Below are 17,066 nucleotides of genomic sequence, written 5' to 3'. Positions count from 1 at the left end.
AATACAAAACCCCAAAATCCAGCCCCCAAAAACCCCACACACTCACATAAAAAAAATGCTGTATTGGAACCGGTGTTTCTATCAGGATTAGCCAGAGACACATTTTAAGTTCTGTTTATAAATGCTCCAGATCCTCCCACACTTCATCATTCTGCAGTTCTACCCACGTAACAGAGTGCCCTAACTTCAATCACTGACTTGTCATTGCTGCTGATTTTTTGCTTAATACAGAGGCAAATAACCCAGACAGGGCAGTGCCAGCATCTCCTCTTACTTTCATGTTTACTCTATTACTTTGGGCCTTATTTTGTCCTTATGCTGTCAGCTGCTCTTTAATGTTAGCAAAATTAGGTGGAAGCCCAGTGACAAGGAGATAAAGGCATATAAATAATCATTTGATATGTTACTTATTAAATTGCATTCCTTACCTGTAATAAGATGTCTGCATAAAGTAACTACGTTTTCTGCACATTAGCTGCAGTTCACCAACAATCTGACTCTTCCCAATCTGCAACCCAGTAAGAGGAGCCCTAACCACAAGTTAGCTGAAATGCAGTGCACTGGTCACTGTATACATATATATATATGCATACATATATATATATATATGAATGTACTATTTATGTTTTTCTTGGTTTCTAGCTCATTTGCAATGACAGTAGTACTGTTCTGAGGGTGTGTATCACCCCATTCAGCTTACCATACACAGTGGAGTTTTTCAGTTAATTTGCTTTCTTGGAAAGTGTTTTACCCAAAAAAAACCCCAAAACCAACCCCCAAAACCAAACCAACCAATCAACCCCCCCCAGTCAAACACCAAAAAATTTAAGCCCCAAATAGAAACACCTCCCCTCCCACCCGAGTTCCCTGCTATTCCTAAAGGAAGAGGAAGCTACAAACTACTGGTAATAACATGTTACACTGTATAAATTGTCATTAAAAAGAAACATGCTACACCCATCTTTAGAATTAAAGGGGTTTTATTATTTTGCCATAGAAAGCTCTAAGAACTAATACCAAGTTTTGATTAATGAAAAGAAAAACACAACTTCAAAAAGTATGTTAAAGGAAATACTGTACAACTATATACATTACAGATCTGGCAAAAATGACAAAATGATTCACATGGAACAATTCCTAGGTAATAGCTCTAGAATCTGATGTCCAATGTATATAGTTGTCAGCTTCTGCATCTTTTTATAAGCTGCATGCCTTAACAGTACAAAATAAATAAGCAGTCAATTGTTATCTCAATGTTTAATTCTTGTACTGGAATGCTATGGTATGAATCCCCAAAGAAACACACAGTGAGGATGCAACCACCACTGCCATATTCTGCAGCAGACCGTTAATGGTTTTATTTGTATGTAAACGACAGTGAGGTTTGTTACCATATTCTGTTCAATTTTTAAAATTTAATATAAATGCTTTTTTTCAGATTCAATCTTTTTGTTTCATTACCCCAAAGCCAATTTCTTAATATTTACATACTTTTTTTTCATTAAAGTGGAAGCTAAGTGTTTACAAAACAACCAGCCAGAACAAATGTTAAGTGCAATAGCTGGAAATCTAAATATGAAAGCTCATGGCCCCATAAAAGTTTTAAACAAATGAATTTAACATGTTTCCAAACCAATAAATACTGAAAAGTGAAATAAAAAATAAAAACACCTTTACATAATCTCTGGACTTTGGATATCAAAAATCACTTCCAAGGAAAACCAAAGACCCTGAGACACATGCAAGCACAAGTCTTCTAGCAAAAATAGTTACACAGCCCTAATTTTCCAGTTTTCCTCCAAAAAGAGACCTTTACTAGGCACAGTTTAAAGTTTTAAATATATCAGCAGCAAATATTACTAGCTGTTATGTTTAGTTATTACTGAATGTACACTTTGCAACCTATGCTTAATTCCAGATGTATGTCAATAACAAAAACAACATTGTCTTTATCTTGTCAAAAAGTTCATGAAGTCTCCATAAAGCACACAGCCAGCTCCGTCAGAGCTACTTGTGCTAAAACAGGTAATCAGAACTTACATCTTGTGAGGACACTGCTGAAATACCATCTTCAGTAACACCCAGCTTTCAGCATTTGAAAGCATACCCCCATTATATGCACCAGGGTCTGCAATATGATCTGGAAATAATCATGTACATCGTGCTCTTGGCCTACAAAACTTAAGCGCTGAAAATTACATGCATAAGGTAAACAAATCGTCCTCTTTCTCCCTTTGTTCCTCATACAGATTTCTGGTACCCTTTTTTTACAGCTCAAGTTGTATTTGAGCCATTTACCATTTAAACGTTATCCTGTCTAGAGTGCTACAGGCCTAAAACCTTAACTTTGATAGGATCAAGATGCTTACTTAAAACATGAAAAAGAAAACCCTTTGAGTGTAATTTAAGCAACAAAAGGTTACGATAACTAGTACTATGTATGACAATCCTCAGTCATCTCTAGAACTTGAGCAGTTTTCGTATTACCATTTACAAAAATACCACAAATCACTAAATCTGAAATGCTAAACTATGACTCCAGTAAACAGCTGTTTGTTTTTCCCAGATGGACTACTTCCTGTTCAAGCTGGACATCTAATTTATCTTCTAAGTGCTTAAAATTGGACCAATTACACGGAGGAAAAAAAAAAAAGACAATACAATAAACCCCAAACTGAGAGTATGTGACAAGTAGGCAACTGCAGAGAAATGACACTTTGGATTACCGTGGACAGAGGGTATTTTTTGACTGTTTAGTCCTCATGCTTCCACACCATATAAATGGGGTGAAGAAAAGAATCCAAATCCCTGTTTCACTTAAAAGACCTACCCACATGGGCACAGGAGACCCTCAGCTGTCTCAGTGCTAAAGCTGACACAACACTTACACTATTTCGTAGTTCTGAGAAGTAAATTTCAAAGCCTTCAGCTAAATTAAAAAAAAAAAGTATTACTTTTTTTTTAATATCAGACTGATGTCACTCTTCTTGAAGAGTAAAAAAAGGAACAGTGCTTTATTCCAAACGACTGGCATCTTTGAAAACCTAACATTACTCCTCAAAATTTAAAAAGGCAAAATTATCTCCTTCCGAAGTGTTTTAAGCTCCTTCACTATTGAGCTTTGTGGGCATTTGGTTTTTTTTTCCCACTGCAAAGAGTAAAATGTAACAGTCCAGACACTGCTCACCATGCTGCCAAGTATGTATCAAGTTTGTTCAAGTTAGCCCTAGCTGAGTATCTCTCAAGAGCCAAGACTATTTGCATGAAGACAGATGATTCCATAGTGCTCATAAAACTAGAACTAAGATTCTATCTCAAAAATACACTACTCCAAACTACTGGATCAGTTATTTTGGACCCCTGCAGTAATGCACTGTTCACAAAAATAAATATGAGTTGTGGGATTTCTTTTTAAATGGTTCCACATTCAAGAGGCTATGAAAAGCCTTACTCTTTTCTTGGTTAATGTCTCAACAGAATTCAGCATTAAAGTGCCAACATGAAAGAAAGGGTTTACACAGTAAGCATGGGTACTATTACTTCAGAAGAAAGACTTTGAGCTCTTTTGAAGAAATTGTACCTTTTCACACTACAAATCCCCACAACTGGATCAAAATTAACATATCAGAAAAGCCTGCCAGCTCCTTGGAAATTTATCACCCTCTACGGAAGGAAACTTTCAGTAAATTGCTTCCACAAATCACTTGCAGCTGCTAATGATCCATCTAAGGTCTACCATTAGATTACTTGGTAGAAGAAATTAACTTGTTTTCACTTTAACATTTGATTTACAGCAATTTTAACAGTTCAGGTAAAACAAGTGCAAGTATTTCTGCACTGGATCGGTTTTCCAGCATTTGATGTATTTCAGTAGGATTCTGGTATTACAAACTCAAATTCAGTACTTCCCTCTGACTGATTCTGTTTAAACATTGCTTCATTTGCCTGTGGAACGAAAATGTCATCCCAGGTAATCTGTCTGGCTGGAGGGTTAGATGGTGTTCCTTCAGTGCCATCTTTCCCTGAGCCAACCCGATAAACAATTCCACCCTCATTTATTACTGGTATATTGCTGGAGCGATCACTAATGTATGCATACTGCCTGATCCGCAGCGACCTGCAAGGGTGCAACCGATAAAGCTTGTTATCTCCAGAAGGGTCTTGGCTATGAACCGATCTTATGTGGGAGGCCATAACTTGGTAGTTGATGAAGGATTTGCCACACGTCAAGCACTGGTACCTTCGCTCACCCGTATGGTGGATTTCATGCTTCGTACGGTATTCTGCAAGAGGAAAGACTTTGTGACAGTATCGACATGGATACTTCTTCTCCCAGGAATGAACGTTAAAATGTCTCCGTAAACTCGTCAGACACGCATATGATCTCTCACACACAACACAAATGTAGTAGACTCTTCCATCCACTATGAGCTCGTAATGGTCATCGTGCTTTACTTTCATGCGTTTCCTGTTTGAAGAGTCACCACCAGATGTTTTAGGTGTCTCATCGGGCTTGGCTTTGCTTTCCTCGGAATCACCCTTTACAGGAATGACAATGTCATATGTATCCTCACCAATATTTGCATAAACCTTGCAGCCAGTGGATAGGCCTTCTATTTCAGTTGCTGTATCTAATGTTATGATTTTCTGCCCTTCTGCCGCATGCTTTGACGCTAGACCTGAATTGAATTCCTTGTTGTTTCCACTAAGGACATCTGAGATTTTTATTTTAATTTCTCCAGGTTTAGAAGATGTCTCTTGTGAAACCTGTTTTTTCTGCACACCTGATCCTTCAGCGGTTGCTGCCTTAGGAACAGAAGGCTGCTGAACCAAAGAGCTACTGCTGACCGAACCAGGACTAGAGGAGCTAATGACATCAACATCATCTTCAACAACCACTTCATCATCAACAGCAGTTGTTTCCGCTTTAGTTGAGGAGCCATTATCAGGTGGCTGCTGGTTCTCCTCAACTAAATTAATTGTGGGGAGCACATGTGTTTGATGCGAGGAGCTGGCACTGAGTGCCACGTTCAGAAGAGGCTTATTTAGCACAATGATATTAGGAGTCAAATGCTGTGGTGTTGCAGAGACAAGTGACTCGGCACTTGACTGTGTTTGATTTGGGTTCAGCTGACTGGCAGACGAAGCGAGTTTTTGAGCTGCTGTGGTGCTCGTCAAATAGGGAGAGACACCACTGCCACATGAATTTGGGTCAGAAACGCCAACTGAACTTGGGCAAGGCTGGTTCTGGGTTGCAGCATTTTTATCTTTAGCACATTCTTTTGGAGGGACAATCTCAGAGCAAAAAATTACATCTTCATCCTCATCATCTGAATCCCTCACTGTAATTTTTGTAGTCTCATATTCTATGCCACGTAAGGAGAATGACTGCGTTATAACCGGCATTCCATCTGTTACCTCTTGACTCTCTGGCCTTATTACAGGTACTTGTGTTTCAGCATCCTTTTGTCCTGGATTAGAAGATGAACTTTGTGAAGCACCATCTTTGACCTCACTTGTAATGATTTTTCCTTCAGACGGAGGTACACCCAGCTCAGCTATGAATTTAACACCCAGCTGCTGCCCTGACTTAATCAGTTCATCGAGCAAATCGGATCGAATGCTGATTATTTTGGAACTATAAATATAGTTAAGAATTTCTGCAAAGATTTCTGCTCTTACAAAGCTCAGTTCAACCACCGGCCCAGCCACTGGGAAAAGATGGTGAAAGTAAGTGCTTGAGGCTGAAAGGATGTTCCTGTGGGCTCGAAATTTCCGGTCCTCCACGATGACAGTAACATCACAAAAAAGTCCGTGGCCACGTTGTTCATTCAAAGACTGGAGGAGCACACTGGAGTACTGTGTGTCTGTTGCTGAAATCAGTTTTTTCCCCTCCATTCCTACAAAGAGAAAGTAAAAGGCATCAAATCAGTGAAAACAGAGGTTTACGGTTTTAACTGCATGGCAAAGGTCCGACATTTCCTGTTTATTCAGCCCTTTGAAAACCAAAAACGAATCTGACATCCTATTCACAGGCTTATATGCTATATATAGAACTCTCTAAATTTGTTTCTTGTTATTTGTCCCTTCACCTTCTACACACAGGTACGTGCAATTCTGAGTATACCCTCTACTCTTACAAGGTGAGGAAAAGACAAACAACTGCGTATCTGATTCAAGAGCAGATAAGGTAAATTTGAAAACCAAGAAGACGCAAGATTCAGGTCACTTGAAAGACTTTAAACGTGATTAGAGAATTATTTTTAATTGTGAGAATATTCCATAAATAGTTATGAGAAAACCCGATAACATCCCCATTATTTATAGGCCAGACATTAAAACCAGTGCATCAATATACCACCCATCAACAAAGATTCATGCAAATGCTACTGACACTTCTTTTTTTTTTCCCCCAGAAAAATAAAGTTCGGGTTTTATCCCTCCTCACAGGGTTACAAGGCTGCTTTGTGTCTGAAACCAAGACACTGAGGCAGCATGGCAACAAAACAACATTCACATACACGAACGGCGAGTTCAAAGCTGTCAGTCCTTGATTTTACTCGTTAAACTTTATTTCTGTGCGCCTGAAGTGGGTGGAATGAGGAGGCCGAGCCCACCCCACCCCCCCCCGCCGGCGCCAGACCTCGCTCCCCCGCTGCCCCCGGTGAACTTTACCCTGCAAACCAGCCTCTCGGGCTAGAGATGCCACGGCCGCGGGCTCCGCGGGAGCAGCAAGGGCGGCGGCGCTTACCGGCTGCGGGCCTCGAGAGCTGACGGGCGGCCCCCTCCGCCGCCTCCGTTCGGACAGGCCGTGCCCGCCGCCGCCGCTTCCTGCTCCGGGCAAGGCGAGCGGAGGGGCCGCCCGTTCCGGCGGCGGGGAGGGGGAGAGCAGGGCGGCACGGCGGCGCGCAGGAGGAAGACGAGGATCCACGTTACCTGCGCTGCGGCCGCCAGCTCCTGCCGCGCACAACAGCCGCGGCCGCCGCTGGTGCTCTGCCACAGCCCCGCTGCGCTGCCGCCAGGGAGCGCTGCAGCTCTGCCCTCCCCCGCGGGCCGCCGTGCTCCGCCCGAGCGCGCTCGTCACGCCCCGGTGCGCCCTGACCCGAGCGGCCTCGGAAGCCTTCGAGCGCGCTCGGGACCAGAGGGCGGGGCGGGGCGGGGCTGTACCGCCGCCAGCAGTGTCTCCTGCCGGGCTGCCCGGGCGTGCCGTGCCCCTGCTGGGGGCGGCTTCCCCCGCTCGGCCTCCAGCCCAGCGGGCGGGCTCAGGTGGGCGGTGGCTCGCAGGAGCCTCCGGCCCCGCTGCTTCTCTCAACCCCTTGGTGTCGAGGGCCGGTTACAGGCCCCAAGACCCCTGGAAGGCTCCCGCCCCGCCAGCCCCCGGCGCTGCTCTGCAGGAGGCCTTGAGCAGCCGAGGGCCGAACACGCGGGCCTCACTTCGGCCTTGACAATCCTTGCCTGGCTCCCAGCACTCCCCTCGCTCCAGGGGAGGCCTGAAGTAGCCCCCCCAACACCTGCCTTACCTCTGGCCATGTTGGATAAGGCTGTGGAGCTGTGCTGGCCACAGGTTATTTACCACTGCGGCTCAGTTCCTTCCCGGGGGAGGGAACCAGGCTGGCACTACTCTGCCAACCACTGGTGCAGCTGGCACCCTGGCCTGACAATGTAACCCAAACCAGAGCACCCAGGCTCATGCTGCAGGAGCATCCGTTCTGTATTCTGTGCACCATGGTGGCACCGATCAAACTCCACTGTGCAGTCCCTTGACAAAATGCAGCTCTCGGCACATCAACAGTCATCAAAGTGACGTATCCACAATGTGGGCTCTCAGAACTGTCACTGTTCCTGAACACTCAAAGAGCACCAAGAACATACAAGATATTTTTCACCTTCAGTTACTGATCTGTTCTTTTCTTTTTTCCCTATGGATTTTACAACTTGAACCACAGGGGTTTGTGATTTTTCTCATGATTCAAAACCCTTGCCAAGAACAACTGTCCTCCTATCAAGTTCAACCAGAAACACTAACAGGCCACAAATGACTGCAATCCCTCACTGCACGTATCAGCAACAAAATGGTCCTGCCTGGCTTTATGCACCCTGCCAGCAAGAAAATCACCTGCCATGCTCCCTGTATTGTATAGCTAGTAGCAAAAGTGCCTTTTTGAAGCCAGCCTTCAGATCTGAAATGTTACAAAGCTGTTTTCTCCTTATTTACAGGTTTTCTAGAGAGTTGAGTAGAAAAGAATAAATAATAGAAAATAGTAATTGAGGAAAAGATTGGCTTTCCTTCCTCATGCAACCCCTCAACTCAGTTCTTCTCCTTTGATATAGGTTCTCAGACATCTTTACACAGGGGGTTATATTAAATGAGAGTAACATTTATTTAATTCTTAATGTTCAAAAACCGTGTAGATGAGGCCCTCAGTCACACGGGTTTGTGATGGCCTTGTCACTGCTGGGGAATAGTTGGATTTTATGATCTTAAAGGTCTTTTCCAACATGACTGATTCTATGATTCTATATTCACCTTGTCACAGACAGCACAGAGCTAACGCTTTAGTGAAGCTGCCACTCAGTCCCACTGCGCCTGAACACACAATGTCAATGCAAGTATTTTTTTGTCTACCATGCACCTCTTAGTTTTGGGTTGGTTTGGGGTTTTTTTCCCTTTTATTTTTATGTAAGGCTAGGAAGTGTTTGGTGAGCTGACTCGCATAACAAATTAAAAGATAGTGACAAATTGAACCATTTTATCTAAGATACTGACAAGAAATGTCTAGCACCTGGGTAATGTCCTTGGAATTGAGAAAATTGAGACAGAGTAGCAACTTCTATTTTGATGCATAGAAGTGATCCTCTGGGAGGGAGGCTCTGAAAATACACAGCACAACTTTAAAGACTCACAGCATCAGGTGTAGGTTTCTGTGAGAAGACAAAACCCCCATTGCAACACAGGGACAACTTTTGAGTAATTTGAAGATCTCACTTTTAAAAATGCAGCTTGTGGGAACAGATTCTTTTAAAGACAACTCTGAGAAAAAGCAGCATCTTCTGCCATGAGAAATGTATTTTACACTGAAATAAATTAAACTTGGTAAACAGAACGGTGAATTTCCCCTTACAGCCTGCAGTGAAATCAAAATTAAAGTACGACTATTTTTAGGGACAGAAATACCATTCCACTGTGGAATTTCAAATAAAATACCCCTGCTTCTGAAAGGACAATCAAAATATTAATTTCTACCATTCATGTACCAAAGAATTTTCAGAGTATTTTTCCTGTCAGTCCCATTATCTATAAAACCTCATATAACTGAATTTAAAGTCCAGTGATACTTTTTATTGATATCAGTACTTGTAGATGCTGTAGTTACATACTGTATATATGTGCATTGTACAGCCTATGTATAAAAATACTTCTAATCACTACCCTACAAATGATGTGGACTATTGTACAGGGAGGTTGTACCAGGGGGTATTGCTTTGGACTATTGTACAAGGGGGTTAGGTAAATTGTACAGGGGGGTTGTACAAGGGGGTACTGCTTAAGTTACATAGCTTGCTTAACAGATATATCGCTCAGCAAATACCTATCGTGCTTTACCATGCAGTACCAGAACATAACCTCCTAATAAGGAAAACAGTTATTTAAGTTTCAGCAAAAACCATTTGGACATAGACCAGACTCATCCAGGCTCCTAAAGAGCATGTGTGAGGACCAAGGGTGAAAAGTTCAGGCCCGAGGAAGGCTTGTTTACTTCATCTGAAGACCCCTGCCCACGACCACCAGGAGACACTGTGCATGTGCGAAGGACCTTTGAGCTCATTATAATACGAAGCGGGGAAAGGACATAAATATATATAGGTGTATTGTGTAACCTAATGCATATGTAGTACTTTAGAGGATAAATGTAGAGGAAAACGACACTGAGGTGCTCATGCTTTTGGAGGATTAGTCCCCCATGCGCCTCAGCTGAATAAAGGCATACCTACTTTACAACTTTGGCGAGTTGTGGAGTCTTATTCTGCGCATCACATGAAGTAACACAGGTGCAGAGTGCTCCTGAGATGTTTCAGTCACTGTCTTGCCAAGGCAGGCCCTGGGTGCCAACGTGCAGGGCCGGACCACAGGCGCTGCCCAAGCTGCTGTATCCACCTGTGATGAGCACTGCAGTGCCCAGTACCCCTGACCCCCCCACACCGCTCTCCTCTCAGCCCCCAAACCCAGGCTCCAGCACACAGCACGCTGCCACCAGCCACGTTTCAGGGTCTTCCACCCCTTTTCTGCTCCAAGTCCTGGCTGTGGGAAATCCCAGGGGAAAAGCAAGAAGGGCTACATGCCTCAAAGGCCTCAGGGTGCATTTACCTGCCACACAGACAGATCCCCACATTACATGTCTGGTTCAGCAGCTTCTATCCCTCTCATGAGTCGGGGCCATGACCTCCTGTAACCAGTGCTGGGAGCACATAGTGACTCGGACTTCCTCCTGGGGACATCTCATCACACCGCATGGGTAAATAAGCTTGGGCAGCCTGTGAGGAGAGCATGGCTATGGACAGCAGTCTTAGGATCACTCTGGGTTGCAAGTTCTTCCTAAGGCTGGAAGCTCAGGGAGATAAAGTCACTGTGCCTTAATTCATGCTGTATGGATTCAGCCACTGCGGGCTTCTGGCTGTCTCATTCAAATGACCCGACTGCCGATCAAAACAACAGCCTTTTAGAAGACAGCCTTGTCTAGTTTAACTGGACAAGCCGTAGTCACTGATACTCAAAACAGAGATACCAGGCCGTCCTCAGCCAGACACAGGGTACAGTAGCACCGAACACATACACAAACCTCTGGTAATATCGTTATGTGCCTATTCCCCGCAGGAGCCCACCAGCGTAACGCCGCGTTCCAAGGCAGAGCAGGAGCAACTTGTTTTTCCCACAGAGCACCGCCGGAAGGTGCTCAAACCTGGCACCTGCGGGGAAGGGCGCGCACAGAGGCGGGACAGAGACCGGCCTCCCGGAACTCCTGATTTGTACCATTTTCTCCCAAAACCGCGGCTGTTCCGGGCGCTCCTCACATGCTGCCACCGGCTGCCACAGCCGCGACGGGCCGGTCTGGGCAGTGCCCTGTCGATAAATCTTTAAACACCGGCAGTGAAGGCTCCGGGCGGCGCTGGGGCCCGGGGAAAGGGGAAGCCCCGGCGCCCACAGCCCTGCGGGTTCCGGGGAGTCCCCATCTTGCCCTCGGCGGCGGGGCCGTGAGCTGTCCGCCGGGCAGTACTGCTCCCGGGCAGCCCTGGACAGCTCCCGGCCTGCACCGCCGCTACCCCCACCCCGCCGCCCGCTCCGCCATACCTGGCGCAGCCGCTTCCCGCACGTCCATGCTGTCGGGCGGCCCCGCGGCACAAAGCGAGCCGCCACCGGGAGCGCCGCGGAGCTGTCCCACTTCCGCCTCGCCCAACCGGGAGGGAGCCGGAAGTCGCGCGCCACCCGGAAGTGTGTCATTCGCCGCGGCCGCCATGGCGCCGGCGTCGCGGTCCCGCAGCCCTCCCGCCGCCAGCCCCGAGCGCCGCGGCCGTCGGTCGCGCTCCCGCTCCCGCGAGCGCAACGGGCTGAAGCGGCCGAACCATCGGCGGAGCCGCAGCTGGTCCCGCTCTCGCGAGCGCACCCCCGGCGGGCCGCGCGCTGCCGCGCACCACGGCCACTACCACGGCAAGGCCTGGCCCGAGTACTATGAGAAGGAGAAGGAGGAGATCCTGCGGCAGAGGTGAGCGCCGCGCCCGAGCCTCCTCCCGTTTGTGTACGGTCCCTTCGCGGCCTGTCTTTGCGGCGGTCCTTGAGTGTGCCTTGTATGCGCTTTAGGTGATCAGAAACGGCAACAGAACATCAGGCTTAAAGCGTTGACGTTGGGTGTGGCACTTCCATAGCTACGTTCCAAGCAGTTGACCTGGGTTCGATTCCCAGCCAACGCACCACAAGGGTACCATCCGCGTCCCAGTCCTTTTTGATTAGTTTTCTGGCATTTTAATGACAACCTCACATGAAAAAATCTCTAGAGTTTCATTAGCTCTGTTCTCTATTCTTTCTCAGTTCTGAGATGACATTGAAAGCTTTAGAAGTTTTCTAGAATAGCTGGGCTTTTGAAGGGTCGGGCCTGGTTAGTGCTTGGATGGGAGACCACCTGGGAATCCTGGGTGCTGTAGGCTTTTACCACCCTGAAAATGCCCGATCTCGTCTGATCTTGGTCAGTGAAGGTGTTCTCCATTGCAGGAGACTCAATGAAAGAGAGAGGATCGGAGAACTGGGGGCACCTGAAGTCTGGGGGCTGTCACCAAAGGTTCCTGACCCTGAGTAAGACATATTCGTTCTTCTTTTCCTCTGTTTTTTATGATATTGATTATATGTTAGTTCAGTTTACAAAAATGTCTTATCCCACTACTAGTCCCTTTTAGTTCATATGTGTCACTTCATTTCTGAACTATAATGAAATTACTACTTCCCCTTCCCCAGCTTCCCCTATTTTCCCAGAAATAATTCCCCAGTTAATTCCAACTACCAGTTTTGCAAGACATTATTTATTGTAGGTCAGACAACCTTTGTGTTGTGGTTCTGAAACCAATTCCCATGCTGTAAATCAGCTGTTTGCTTGCTCTATTGCCAGCACTGACTCAAAATCTGCAACTGTGTGTTTGGCCACGTGTACATTTGGTCTTGAATACTGCACAACAGTCTGTAAATAGCCAACTTCTTATTTTCATTCAGTTCTGATGAGCATACACCGGTAGAAGACGAAGAGGCAAAATCTAAGAGTAGTTCTTCAGATTCCAGTTCAGAAGGTATTTTGTTTTGCTTACACAGCTTGTTTTGAAAATGAGAAGCTGATGAAGTCTAGAATCTCTTGCTTGCAAGAGGTTCACCAGCTTGGATAGGTAGAAGTGTGTGTGGTGAGCTCCAGTTTGAAGGAGAGTGTTGCGTTGGGAAGATTGAGATGTGTATGGAGCTAGATGAACTTTGTCTACTCCCTAATTATTAAGGTTACCTTTTAAAAACCTTCTAGAGGAAAAAAAGAAAAAGAAGAAGAAAAGGAAGAAGAAAAAGCGGAAGGGATCCAAAAGAAAACGCAGAAAACATTCTGAGGACAGCGACAGCGAATCGGAGTCTGAGGACTCCAGTGGTAAGAGAGGGTTTCAGCTAACACGTGTGATGTGAGAGCTCTTCTCCTGCTCCTCTGAACGCAAAGTGACACTTCTGGCTTTTGTTGCACACTTAAAATGTTCTGAAATTACAGAGCTGCAGCACCAATCTGGTGTTCTTCTCTTTCATCTTCTTGCTGGGTTTGCAGTGCATTTTCCTTGAGTGCTTGTGGTCTGGCTTTAGGAAATAGGATTTCTGAATTTCCTAGAATGGTTTGGGTTAGAAGGGATCTTAAGGATCATCTAGTTCTACCTCCCTGCCATGGACAGGGACATCTTCCACTAGAGCAGGTTGCTCCAAGCCCCGTCCAACCTGGCCTTGAACACTGCCAGGGATGGAGCAGCCACAGCTTCTCTGGGCAACCTCTGCCAGGGCCTCACCACTCTCATAATGAAGAATATCTTCCCAGTTTCTAATCTAAGGCTCCCCTCTGTCAGTTTAAAGCCATTCCCCCTGGCACTACCTGCCCTTGTAAAATTTAGCACCCATTGGGCACCCCATGCCAGAAATACATTTGATATGTTCTCATAGCAAACAATATTGCAGGTAGCTCTGTACTTTTGCAGTATTGCTTGCTACCTAAGCAAATCATGTCCGAGCAGCTGTGTACTAAGGCATTCTGGTGGAGGTAGTTATTCACAGTGCAGTAAACTACTTAGTTATAGCTAATCATCTCTTTTTGATAATATACATACTTTCATTTTTTCAGATGAAGATAGAAAGAAAAGCAGGAAGAAGAAAAAGAAAAACAGAAAGTAAGTTTCCAGGTGGTTGTATGTAATTCTACCCACTTTTGGCCAGAGGGCAGCGCCAGCAGGTAGTGAGGAAAGCTAAGTGAGCATTCTTGTTAGGGCTGTAAATGCTCTTGAGTAACCTTAATTTGATGGATTTTCTTTAAATCTGCAGAACCACACAGCAGAGGACTCACTGCAATCATAGGGAGCAACTTTCTAACACTATATGGCAGGTGTAACAGTGTATATGTTGTCTTTGTTTTGCTGTAAGGCATTTTCTTCTATGAGACAACAGTCTGCATGCAGACAAGCCAGGTCTTCCCCCCAAACTTGCATTGAGAAACCGGTGACTTGAATATGGTTCCAAGCACTTTATTTCATCTTAGATTTTGGGAAATAACATGTCTGTCTTTGACTTTATCACAGGAAGAAGTACAAGAAAAAGAAAAATAAGAAGAGTAGGAAGGAATCCAGTGATTCGAGTAGTGAAGATTCTGATGAAGAAATGTTTCAAGGGGAAGATCTCTGGATTGAGAGATCAAGTAGGTTCACCTGGCTTTAAACTTGCATCAAAACTTGTTAGTTTCCTTTTGACTTTTGTTAGGTGTTGCTGATCTGTGTAACTGTTCTGATAACAAAAACCAAAAGGCATAGTATTAATCTTCCTCATTATTTGATTGTTACAGAAAATATGGAAGCTGATAGCTTGATTGGACCAGAAGCTCCCAAAACTCATGCATCTCAGGATGACAGGCCTTTGAAGTGAGTAGCCAGCTCTTAACAGTATTTTGATCAAATTGACTGAATGAAGCCTGAAGGTTACTCTTCAAAAGGGCTGTTCTAAGAGCCTGGTATGCATCAGAGAGAAACGCAGTGCCAGAAACTCACAGGCACAAGTAGCAGTGGTGTGAGCCTTTATGCTGGCCTAAATCCAGGTAGAAGAATCTGGTTTATGCTTTTTAGCCTTGATTCCCAGGAAATCAATTTTAAGATGCCTTTATGCTAATGCTCTGCAGTATTGTGAGTTTACAGTGTCTTCATTACCATTTAATCAGAAAGTATTAGTTTAAGAATTTCTTGCTTGTGTTAGCCATAAGGAAAAACAGGCCAGTTAATGGGAAAGAAGCTGGATGTTTAACTCCTTCTCTCTCTATTAGAGACTGAAATCAGCACTTACTTTTTTTTTAAGCTATGGACATGCCCTCTTGCCTGGTGAAGGTGCAGCAATGGCAGAATACGTAAAAGCAGGAAAACGTATACCCCGGAGAGGTGAAATTGGCTTGACCAGTGAAGAGATTGCATCATTTGAGAGCTCTGGTTATGTCATGAGTGGCAGCAGGTATTGTTTTGATGGTGATAATGGTTCAGTGATATTTTAAAGAGCTGCTTCTGCTGCTAGCTGCTTAGAAGACTGCTTCCAAGCTCAGGTTGAAAGCATGGAAGAGAAGGTGCTCTGTGTGCTTGCAGTAATCCACACTAAACTCGCTCTTGCTATAGATAGATGATATATCTATCCAATTTGGGTTTGGAAGAACACTTCATCCTCAAGAGCAAAAATTCTTTCTAGCTAATTACAGATAATTACATTTTCTAGGTAAGTACACTTGTAATTATCTTAGTTTTCAAATGAGGAGATGCTAGTGTCAGGTGGCTCAAAGGTGGTGTGTTTGGACAGCAGTGGTGACGCACTGGCTCCTCAGTAAGAGAATAATCCAAGGGTGAGAGGTTGGCTATGCTTTTTTCTCTCTGAGTCCAATAGGAATTTCCCTTAAATTTTGATAAGGCAGCAGCTGACACCCTTGGGGTAGGTTGGGCTTTCTGGCTGACTGCCTGAGAGCAACCACCACCAGAAGTCAGTTTCTTGCTCTGTCATGCTCCTTCATGGGAAAGTTTGTGTGCAGTTTGGATGCTCTAGTGTAGGTATCTTTATAAGCCACTCAAATCATTCAGCCCAGTTGAGGGATGTAAACTGTGATGGGGCATTACTTCCCTCTGTTCATGCTGAATGTTCTCCTCTGCAGACATCGCCGAATGGAAGCTGTGCGTCTGCGTAAAGAGAACCAGATATACAGTGCAGATGAGAAGAGAGCTCTGGCATCCTTCAACCAGGAGGAGAGGAGAAAACGAGAGAATAAGATCCTGGCAAGCTTCCGAGAGATGGTCTACAGAAAGACTAAAGGCAAAGAGGAAAAATAATTCTTCATTTGGACTGGACACCACAGGTTCTACCAGGCAGCAGCTGACCTGTTCCAGTTGTGACTTGACAAAAAACCTTCCAGTGCTGCAGTGCTTTTCACCCAGCAGGGTCAAGCCTCAGGAGTGGATTCCTTGGATCAAGGAAAGAGCTGCTTTTGTCAGATTTTCTTGGATGGTTTGCTCTCCGTTCACAAGGAATGCCTGTAAAATGAAAGGCTACAAAAGGCAGGGAAGGCAGGGAAGATGAAAGGTGCAATATTCTGAGCTCACTTTGAATCAGACAAGCAGAAGGATTCCATGGGAGGGCTTTGTTACCTAATGCTGATAAGTGAGATTTTCCATTTGTATTGATTAATCATAGAATAATTCAGGTTGCAAAAGACCTTTAACAAGCTACTGGAAACAGTAGCAAAAAATGAAGGAATTCTAAGTTCCTGTTTAAGATCCAAGTCTCTCCACTTGATCTAGATCTGGTTTTGTGGTTTTTTTCCTCAACACAGTTTTGTTTAGTTTGTGGCTCAAACTAGACCTGTAAATAGAAATGAGTTTGTAATTTAATACAGATGGGCTTCAGTTACTTTAAAGCAAGCACATTGCAACTTGGTGGACTGCAGCTTGGTGTTTGGGGTGTATTACATATCCATGGAGGCCTGTGGTGAATAACTAAGTTGCTTGCTTCTTTTTCTCCTATGTCATACATAGGTATCGGGAGCAGTAGGTGCAGTGATTGGAACCCCTGCATGTACAAAGGTGGTAACAAGGATGCATCTTTCAATTTATTCGAAATTCCTTTATTCATGGAAGTGTCTACAGTAAAATCCTATTTTAATTTCTCTGCTATTTTAATTTGGTCTGGTTTAGCAGTATTATATGCATTTCTTTAAACTGTACTTGGAGGCTTACTCTGGATAGTGCTTCTGTGATTCAACTGCATATTTCCAAATATACCC

General features: G+C 44.8%; 3 protein-coding genes across 4 annotated transcripts in view; 1 reads left to right on the top strand and 2 right to left on the bottom strand.

The window, feature by feature from the left end:
- The window catches only part of ATP1B4 (ATPase Na+/K+ transporting family member beta 4), a 69,994-nt gene that overhangs the window by 40,309 nt on the left and 12,619 nt on the right, over window positions 1-17,066 (bottom strand). The window lies entirely within an intron of this gene.
- ZBTB33 (zinc finger and BTB domain containing 33) lies at window positions 963-11,422 on the bottom strand. Of its 2 annotated transcripts, none has more exons than XM_061358060.1 (2): window positions 11,348-11,422; window positions 963-5,900 (listed from the first exon to the last, which is right to left on the bottom strand). In XM_061358060.1, the coding sequence occupies exons 1-2, from the start codon at window positions 11,373-11,375 to the stop codon at window positions 3,868-3,870; spliced, it is 2,061 nt and encodes a 686-aa protein (XP_061214044.1). In that variant the 5' UTR covers window positions 11,376-11,422; the 3' UTR covers window positions 963-3,867. The 2 variants fall into 2 exon arrangements, with proteins under 2 accessions (XP_061214044.1, XP_061214045.1); XM_061358061.1 differs by lacking the exon at window positions 11,348-11,422 and adding an exon at window positions 10,839-11,017.
- On the top strand, window positions 11,497-16,326 carry NKAP (NFKB activating protein). The gene is made up of 9 exons (XM_061358059.1): window positions 11,497-11,759; window positions 12,263-12,343; window positions 12,755-12,828; window positions 13,050-13,166; window positions 13,896-13,941; window positions 14,347-14,462; window positions 14,607-14,682; window positions 15,110-15,259; window positions 15,942-16,326. The coding sequence occupies exons 1-9, from the start codon at window positions 11,512-11,514 to the stop codon at window positions 16,114-16,116; spliced, it is 1,083 nt and encodes a 360-aa protein (XP_061214043.1). The 5' UTR covers window positions 11,497-11,511; the 3' UTR covers window positions 16,117-16,326.

This window comes from Neopsephotus bourkii, unplaced genomic scaffold (genome assembly GCF_033783945.1).
Source record: "Neopsephotus bourkii isolate Nb327-2 ecotype Australia unplaced genomic scaffold, CSIRO-AGI_Nbou_v1 NB_936, whole genome shotgun sequence".
Classification (NCBI taxonomy): Eukaryota; Metazoa; Chordata; class Aves; order Psittaciformes; family Psittacidae; genus Neopsephotus; species Neopsephotus bourkii.
Note: the sequence above shows the minus strand (reverse complement) of the source record. Positions and strands in the feature narration are given on the sequence as shown.

What these genes read in the sequence shown, in the direction of transcription:
- ZBTB33 (XM_061358060.1), bottom strand. Translation starts at nt 11,375, where the DNA reads ATGGACGTGCGGGAAGCGGCTGCGCCAG. An exon ending in GCGGGAAGCGGCTGCGCCAG is followed by an intron (nt 5,901 to 11,347) that starts GTATGGCGGAGC and finishes TTCTCTTTGTAG; the next exon opens with GAATGGAGGGGAAAAAACTG.
- NKAP (XM_061358059.1), top strand. Translation starts at nt 11,512, where the DNA reads ATGGCGCCGGCGTCGCGGTCCCGCAGCCCTCCCGCCGCCAGCCCCGAG. An exon ending in TCTCTGGATTGAGAGATCAA is followed by an intron (nt 14,463 to 14,606) that starts GTAGGTTCACCT and finishes TGATTGTTACAG; the next exon opens with AAAATATGGAAGCTGATAGC. An exon ending in TATGTCATGAGTGGCAGCAG is followed by an intron (nt 15,260 to 15,941) that starts GTATTGTTTTGA and finishes TCTCCTCTGCAG; the next exon opens with ACATCGCCGAATGGAAGCTG.